This window comes from Elaeis guineensis, chromosome 11, assembly GCF_000442705.2.
Source record: "Elaeis guineensis isolate ETL-2024a chromosome 11, EG11, whole genome shotgun sequence".
Classification (NCBI taxonomy): Eukaryota; Viridiplantae; Streptophyta; class Magnoliopsida; order Arecales; family Arecaceae; genus Elaeis; species Elaeis guineensis.
Window position 1 is genome coordinate 112552328 of NC_026003.2, and position 9362 is coordinate 112561689.

Below are 9362 nucleotides of genomic sequence, written 5' to 3' on the forward strand. Positions count from 1 at the left end.
AAAAGAATAAATTTGGAGAGAGAAAATAATACTCTTATTAATAAATAAAGATTATACTAAACTAGATCCAAGTACTCACTCCCACCCCACCAAAGGATGTCGAATACAAAAACACACATGCTAAAACTACTAGCCACAGCCTCTTTTACAGTATTAGCCACACCTGTGCAATCTCATAATTATAACTCTAATGCATCACTCTATTGAATCTATGCCTTGTATTGTGCACCTTCGCTCAAATACCAATGCACCTCTAATACACTTGCATATATCTGATTCTATCCACCACGTACTATAACTTCATGCAACCACATATAGCTGGCTCTCTCTAAACACAAGATCAATTCCCATGTTTCACCGTCAACATATTTTAGTAATCAATAGACATCAGTTACGCAACGAAACATAAAGCAGTGAATAATGGCACTGCATCATTATGGCATGAAAACATCTTTCCCATCTAAAAAGATCTCTGATTACAGTGCAAAAAGATCTCTGATTACATTAAACAACCTATATCGCCATTATATGGTTCAGGTGCCATCCAAAAGGATAGAGATAGTTCATGCCAACATAAACTAATCACTTGCAGCTTTGATATGTATACATTAAGAACCAAAAACCTCCACATTGCATACTGGGCATGCCTGGTACAGAAAAGGAATGTGCAGAATCAATCTCATTTGTATTAATAAATAAGTTTTACAGAACCACCTAAATCTAAAGCATATGGAACAACTAGACATAACATGACAAAGTCACTAGGGAATTTGAGACAATAGAATATAAAACAAACCCTTGTTTTGAGAAATATAAGCAAGCACAAGTCTAAAAGATACAGGTAATGCCGTAGAGGAAAAGAAATGTACACTCTAACAGATATAAGAAATGGTACAATGTGTATATCAACCTAACAAATTTAAGCAGGAAAGAAACAGTTAATGCTGCATCAGAACAAAAGGATGTAAACCCCTGAAGTTTCTTTCCAAGCACTAAAATTGTCTTGTTAATCTAACAGCTATATTATGTTCTGTGAGAATCACCATATTTGACCTCCTGGTCAGAATGCTTCTCATCCTTGCTTGTGAACAGAGAGCAATGCCATGACTTTGAACTATCGATCCACTCGACTGCTGGATTAGAGTCATATTTTAGTAACAGAACTACCTTATTAACTGAAAATGCTGCATGTACTGGATCAACCACAACATTCAGTCTCCTAGTCAAAAATTTTTCTCCTACTGTTTGTCGGTAAACAGCAATTTGATTGCTGTTCATTATATATTTTAAGAACATTCATATGTCTGGTTTACCTTATAAAATAAACCTATTATTTTTATGTTACAGAAGGACTAAACCAAATTTCATGAAGAGGCAGGAGAATAAATAGAAGCAGCAGTAGAAGAAATCACTGTAATGGATCAGCCACATTGACTGTAAACTTAAAAGCACCTTCAGGTTTGCTGGCTGCTGCACATCAAGATGCACCTGATGAACTATTTTGGAGATGTGGAATTTAAGAAATCATCATTTGCATGTCTAAGGTTTTTGTGTTTCTGCTGCAAAGGTGGCCATACAAACAGTGCTTTAGGTTTTAAGTCTTCACTCATCTCCTGATTCAGTCAGACTAGGACTCTGGGAAACAAGACGTGTTCAGAATTTATGAATATGTTGGCAGAGTTTTTATGAAGCCGATTAATAGAAGTAGCTTCAGTTTGGTTATTAATTTTAATATGTTCTTAAATTACAAATTGAGCAGTCAAATCCTTGATGACTGTTACAAACCATATAGAAATTGTAATATGAGTCTTGATAATTTCTTCCCTATTTTTGACTAAGATGTTTCAGAAGAGTATCTTTCTGGTTATCAAAAATATTTGTTTTTTCCTTAGGCACTTGTAGTATTTTTTTTGTAAGCTGATTGCTCCATATTAAATTTTCTGTGAACTACAAAATGTGCATAACTCCATGTTCCATCTGAAATACTTTTTGGGTAGGGATAGACTAATAATGTACAAGCTTTTGAAGAATCAAGGTCCATAAAAACAAAAAAAAAATTGATGATTAAAAGCATAACATCCTAGATTAGAATAAGACTGGTGGTCAGAAATCAAAATTAACACAGCAAAACTTCAATTGTGAAATGACAATGGCAATAGAAAATACCTTGTTGATCTTTAACCATTTCGAGATACAAGTTTTATGATAGTGATGTTGGCAAGGCAACGTGATCAATTTATCTCGGTTCTTATAAGCCATATAGCAGATCACACATCTGCATGTAGCAAAAACCATTAGTGAAAGGCACAACCTACAATATGAGCTCCTGCAACTCAATGAAGCAACTCGTATCAAATATTTCGACCATTCAAAAATTTCCTTCAGTACTTTGCTTTTCAATTAAACTGACTTCCTATGAAAAAATGCTCAGGCTCACAATGCCTCAGTGAATTATTATTCAGCATTTCCTAGAAAAGTACATCTACTTCTCATTCTAGAAATTCACCATGAAGGATAGAACAAGATATACTTGCACGACATAGGGACACCTAGAAATAATATAAAAAGAAGAGTTTCATAGCAAGCTTGATAAAGATTTAAAAGCAAAATCTTGGCCTAACAAATATTAAAGAACTTTGATGAAAAGCAAATACATATAATTGTAAATAAAGAAATAAAGCCAAAACATACTCATGTTTTTTATCTTGGTCAAGATTTCACAAAAGCATAATCTCAGCCCACCAAAAATTAGTGTACATTGATAAATCAAACACACAATATAGTGAATAAAGAACTAAACCACAACATACTCCTCATGTTTTTCTTTCTTTGAGAATAAACCAATCTTGTATGTTGAAGTTGGCAGAAAGGATATAAACTCATCAGATAATCCTCTGCTTTCAGTTCCTATAGCTTCACCTAGCCGTTGTAATTCCTAAAATTAAACAAAAAAAAATTCCGTTGTGATGCAAATAACTGAAAACAAACAAAGGTAATCTCAGTCAATAATTAAAGAAGACCAATGAATAACAGGAATGTACTTGACATAGCAAAAAGCAACATAAGTTACGTTTGTTAATAATGATGCCTAATTCAAGCTACATCTGGAGAACAAAAAAAAAAAAAAACTGTGCTCACTAACTCGGTGATGTCAACCCATGAAAGTCAAAATCAAAACCTATTAATTCAAGGCTCGCCATGTCGAGATCGGACTGCATACAATCACCATTCTATTACAATATTGATATGCCCAGTATGGGGGCTGATTTGGCATAATAAATGTCAGTACGACCTTGTACTGCATACTGATTCAGTACTGGTACATTACAGTACGGTCAATGTACCGACCGGTATGGCAAACCTCACCAAATAAGATCCTTATCTTCTTACTCTTTTACATCATTTTGTGCATCAAAGATGCATGTCTTTGATTTTGCAATATTCTAAATCACTTAAAATGTATGCCATAAGACCCACTAGTTATGTGATACAAGAATTTCAATGTTTGAATAATCATTGAGCATCCTGTCATGTGCCAGGCATACATCAATTTAGAGCTACATTATAGTACCCATTCCTTTCTGTATGCATAGCTAACGTTCTCCCTACATCAGTGTGAAAAACAGAAAGCTACACAACATTGAATCACTGGACCTATCAAAGGTTAGCAAACAATCAACTTCCTGTATGAAGATCATCCAAGTGCTGAATGGTGCAATAGTGCAAGAATATACTAGTGGAAGGGAAAAAACCAGTACATACAGTAATATTGTCAAAGCCTCAATTATGAGGAACATACAACAAATATCTCCATGATGAGTTATTATGGATGTGCATACATCATACAATTGTATAAAATCCCTAAATTTATCACAGGCTATAGACTAGGTTGGCTGAATATATATGATAAAGGTGTAGTTTGTGACATAACAAGCAACTTAATGAGATACTCACCAGACCAAGTACAAGGACATTAGGAAGCAAGAGTATGTCAATGTGGTGCGCAGTGGGAAGTGAAAATTTTGATTTACAATTATATGGATGGCACTCCAATCATCACTTAGATAAGTTAAAAAGTAATGTTTCATCACTGAGATAAAAAGTAATGTTTGTGACACTCAGGCACATGCCAGATGACCTCAGTGGTGACGAAAGCCACTACATACAAAGTATTTGGTCAAGAGAATGATAGACATCTTGCTTCTTGCTCTTCCAGATGGAATAGTATCTTGGGAGATGAAAGCATAACTGAGCTTGCAGCTACACACACACACACATGCATGTGTACGCATGTATGATTGTATATGTGTTGGTATAAAAAGTACAGGTATTGATAAACACACCTCATAAGTCATATTATCTGGGTCTACATCATCCGGCGCAACCTGTGTATGACAAGTCAAAAATAACTTCAGTTTCAGACATATGAAATGATGCATTTCTAAAGAATAGAAAACTACAATGCAAATTACCTGAACAGATGAGCTTGCAGGATTGCATTCAATATTAGCCGAGGAGGATTGTGTGGGGTTTTTATCTTGAAGAACCATGCAAAGAGAAAATCAGTAGTGCCAGAGTCATTGAACAGTCATTACCAGACTAGGAACTATAACTGTTACATTTCAATAGGTTGTCTTACAAATCTAGTTGAAAGAGACGTAAGAATGTTATATCTAAATTACCGACTCCTACAGGTAAGAAGTAGCATCTTTTTGAGAACCTCAACAGTTTATAAATTTGATATAACTGCTGCAACACCACTACAGTAAGAGCAGTTAATCAATTAAATTTACAATGATTTTTAGATTTATAGTATAGACAATATTACCTGTTGCTATCAAACTAAATATGATAGAGATGATCTTCGCAAGCTAGAATGCACAAACTTCACCTCATTAACAGAAAAGAGATTCATATGAACAACAAAACATAAGTGACAGATAGCAAACATAAACTGAAGAATGCAATATCCATCAAAGAGGGATCAGCTTGATTGATTTTCCTTTGCCACTTGTACCAACAAAAGCCCAATCCTCCAAATGGAAGGATAAATGATGGACATGCAGCAGCAATGTAGTTAATATCATAATTATGATGCAAGCACAATGGACGAATAACTTAACTCCAATAATTACTTCACTCCAAGAATAATTGATGTTGCTTGAAAACTATCTTTACCAGCTTCTGTTCCAGTAATTCCACCAAGGGAAGTATCAGCAAACTGATTCTCCAACTCTTGCAATTCTCTAGCTAGAGCTTCATCTATAGCTAGCTGTAACTCGACATTTGCAGTTTTTGAAGAATTTCTTTCTGCCTCCCTTGGGACATGATCATGATTATGTCTAGAATTATTACTTGAGGAAGCTCTCCTCACATCACTCTGAGTATTTCTTTGGAAGGATTTGTAGACACTTTCCTGCACATAAGTTCACTCAAAATAATAAAACACCATCACAGGATAGTTTTACAATTATTATCAGTTTACTGATATGAAAAATGACCACTGACTGTAGAGTTAGCTTGGGGCGCATCAGGTATTGCTCTTCTTTTCTGTTTTTGTTTTTAAAAACCGAAGAAGAAAAATGAGATAGATTGAACAATATATATGAACCCTTTTTTTTTTAAATTCCTTGTAAAATCTTGAGATCTTTTGGTAGCAAAGATCTATTGCTTTCAGAGAAAAGGTGAAAATAAAAGCAGGGAACAGCATAAGTTTGTGCAGCACTAATCTCCATGTGGTATTCACTAGCTCACAGACAAACAACAACAAAAACAACCATACCAAACTGGCCCCTATTTTTCTTATAATGAGTGCAATATGTGCGAATATATATTTTGTCAATACCTACACTACAAGCATGCAGTTGCATTATGATCCATCCGTTGGACATGGAATCATGATGACATGCCACTTTAGTTCTTAAGGAAGACTGACGAGGTCAGCACTTTGGTGACAACCAGTTCTTCTTGAACGAGAGTCAAACTAAATCATACTAACAGTTAATTTCTGCTAAAATCGAATCTAAACTTTTCTATCTAGAGTATTAAGAACACCTATGATGATTAATATGTGATTTAGAGAATGCATGCAATTGACTCATTAAAATATTTGAGAGCATATTTTTGCAACCAAAGAATTTAGAATTGGAAGATCATCAGAGTCAGTTCCCTGATAACAATGATAACAGACTTATATGATGCATTTCTACATGAAAAAATGCAAGATTATAGGACCTTTGGAAAATATAAATTTAGTGAAGGAACTAGTGCTGCAGCCTGTATTGCCACATTATTCCATTTGAAAATCAAAACATCATTTAACTAATTCTATGTTCAATGTTCGAATATAATTGAAAGTCTGAAAGGGTTATGATTTTCCAAGGAACATATATAGAACAGTCTAGAGAGAATAAGAAGGAACCATGTGTTGCTCCCTGCAATGTACTAGATGGATTGCTTTCATGGTACTACAAATAAAAGATGCAAGGAGCATGAGAAACACACTAAAGAAATAAAGGGAAAAACAAGGCAGAGGTTATGTCCATAAGAAGAGTAAGAGAGAGGTTTCACTGATTGAGTACAAAGTGCCAAAGAGTTCATGATGAATTCTGACTCCTTTTGTTACAAGGAAAACCCTCAAGTAAGGTCTCAAAAATACCTCAATGCAACCACAGAAGATGCTTAAAACAAAAAAAACTAAGGAAGCTTTCATAGAGTGGGACTAAATAGCAGCAGTTGAACCTAGTATATTGAGAGCAAAATTAAGTTTCAACATATGTGATTAACCAAAGTTACAGTGAGATTCATAAAACAGTACCCCATGAGTCCATGCATAAGAGCAAGCACCCCCTGTACAAGTTTTTGTGCACAGTATTCACTTTTTCTTTTATTGCACAGTTGCTACCCCCTGTACAAGTTTTTGTGCACGAAAGCGTGGACTCACCACAATTAAGAGCATGAGTCCACAATTAAGAGCATGAAGAGAGTGCGGTTCCCTTTACTTCACTAAAAGTACCAGCACTTTTATTTGTTTAAAAGACAACATACTATTGGTCACTTTGACTTCACTTTCTCAAATGATTACCTCAGTGTAGAAGAGTTGAAGCTGAACTGAAATAATTGCCAATGGTACCTACCACTTTGCCTTTGTGTTAGCCAATAAAAAAAAGTCACACATAACTTGGTGATCTTCTAGTTTTTTTAACCACCATAACTATCAGCTTGAGAACAATAATAATCGTTTTAACAACCATAAACTGATAATCTGGTGATTTCGCAATTTTTAGAATCACAGTTGTTATAAATAATTTTGCAAAGAATATAGTTAACTCACAATGTCCCAAATATTTGCCCCACTGTGAAAGATAAAAATCACTAAGTTCCAACTATAGCAACATAATATCTCTTTAAAGAAACAGCATAAAAAATAAAGTAAAAATAAAAATAAGAATAAAACAGAATTAGAGCCCACCTGAGCTGGAAGAGCGGAAACATTATAACCATGGAAAAATCCTCCAAAATTCTCTTCCACCACACAAGAGACAGGGGCATTTACATAGTAAACATTTACTTGCTTCTTTCCCTTTGTCTCAAATTCCATCTCCATGATGGCCACCTAATAGGAAAAAAGACTTAAGTGCGGGAATCAGCCAAAACATGCACACACACGTATGACATACAATCTACTCAAATATATAAAATTTAGATTTGGAACTTTGGTCCTCAAGCAGTAACAAATTTGAAGATGATTATCACTGCATAACTGTGAACAGACGTTGTAAATAGTAAAGTAGAAAGGTACAAAGTTTTAAGGAATTGAAATGGCTAAGGTGCAACTTCATATACAAAATTTTGAAAATTTCAAACTAAATATAACCAAAGAAGAATGGAAAAAGAAAAAAACTTACAGATAATACTCCATTTCTTTAATGGGATCTTCAATTTTACTATTCTACCGCTTCCAAAAACCAATACAAATTTAATCCATACTGTCTGATGCTTTCAGAAAGCATGGTAAATAACAGAAATGTTCAATCAAATACACAATACATGACAAAGAGTGCAATAGGATTACTCAGAAAGAGATGGCTTTTTCTGGATGAAATGAAACATTTAATTCATGTAACAGAAGAAAGATTTCCCATTCCTTAACCTATCCAAAGGTTCAGGCTAGATTGTTGGCCACTGATTTTTGGTTCTCTCGTGTTGCACCCCTTTTAATTAATTCATCAAAACAAAGTCCCCAGATCCTTTCCAAATTTGTAGATAACTTTTCCAAATCTTTCTAATTTCTGAACTCCTTTTTCCTCAATCAAACACAAATGATGAATGGTGTTTGGCTCTAAAAAACTAACTGTTGATTAGACTTCCTACAGCCAATGGCAGGAACGGCATCTTCTGTCAAGATACTATTACATTATAATCCTTGCTTATCAGAGGGACCTCTAGCAGCGAAAATAAATCCAATTCACACTTGATTTGGTTCAATAATTGTCATAACAGAACTAACCACAATTAATTATGGAAAGAATTGTCTTTATGACAAATAATTGTGTTTCAACATAATAATATAGATATAAATCCGGGTATAAAAAGCCAGATGTTTAAAGATCATGACATAATTTTTTTTTTTTTTGAAAGAAACAACTTAAATATAATAACTAATCATCAACAACTTCCTCTCTGACAAAAGAGGGGAGATCACCATATCAGCACGAAAGAAACAAAGTTCAGCACCGTAAAGAAAAATCCCACAACCACACCCCAACAATCACAAGCATATCACACCTAAAGATCCTTCATTTTCCCCAATAGGGACAACAAATCCTAGTGATCAGTAGCAAGATCCATTTTTTTCTTGTAGGAAACATAGTAAATTCCCTTAATTGGTACGAAAATTTAAGCAGAGGCTAGCTAAAGCTATGAATCCAATTGCAGCCATTAAAGTAAAATTTCAGGAGGAGGAGCAACCTTACCTTCGGAGGAGCTCCTGTTCTCTCTCTGCTGCCTTTGGATTCTCTGATGGCGTTTTCCTGAGGGGGTCGGTGGCCTATGTTGGCCTCTACGCCAAAGGCGATTTCCAGATGGGGCCCCCTCCGCCTAACCGTTGACCATGAGTCAACTCCGTTTAAGGGTGGCAATTAGATGAGACCGAATCACATACAGATCAGATCAATATAAGTCGGATCAAAAAAATTATCAATCCAAATTCAATTTATTTATTAAATTAATTAAAAATTTAAATTTAATTTATTTATTAAAAAATAATTTAATTTAATTTATTTAATTTATTTATTAAATAAATCAAATTAAATTAAATGAATTAAATAGATTAAATAAATTAAATGAAATGAGTTAAATGG

The 9362-nt window shown here is 34.3% G+C and overlaps 1 protein-coding gene across 3 annotated transcripts; it reads right to left on the minus strand.

Moving 5' to 3' along the window:
- Positions 1-328: 328 nt before the first annotated feature.
- Positions 329-9102, minus strand: LOC105054134 (E3 ubiquitin ligase BIG BROTHER-related). Of its 3 annotated transcripts, none has more exons than XM_010935573.4 (8): positions 8976-9102; positions 7472-7615; positions 5179-5416; positions 4473-4537; positions 4344-4385; positions 2811-2935; positions 2167-2275; positions 329-647 (listed from the first exon to the last, which is right to left on the minus strand). In XM_010935573.4, exons 2-8 carry the CDS (start codon positions 7604-7606, stop codon positions 609-611), a joined length of 753 nt encoding a protein of 250 aa, XP_010933875.1. In that variant the 5' UTR covers positions 7607-7615; positions 8976-9102; the 3' UTR covers positions 329-608. The 3 variants fall into 3 exon arrangements, with proteins under 3 accessions (XP_010933875.1, XP_019709368.1, XP_019709367.1); XM_019853809.3 differs by having other exon boundaries at positions 8971-9099; XM_019853808.3 differs by lacking the exon at positions 8976-9102 and adding an exon at positions 7908-7946.
- Positions 9103-9362: the final 260 nt, after the last annotated feature.

Excerpts from the sequence above, each read along its gene's own strand:
- LOC105054134 (XM_010935573.4), bottom strand. The coding sequence starts at position 7,606 with ATGGAGATGGAATTTGAGACAAAGGGAAAGAAGCAAGTAAATGTTTAC. Across the intron at positions 4,538-5,178 it reads AATTACTGGAACAGAAGCTG|ATAAAAACCCCACACAATCC; the intron begins GTAAAGATAGTT and ends TGGTTCTTCAAG. Across the intron at positions 4,386-4,472 it reads CTGCAAGCTCATCTGTTCAG|GTTGCGCCGGATGATGTAGA; the intron begins GTAATTTGCATT and ends TGTCATACACAG.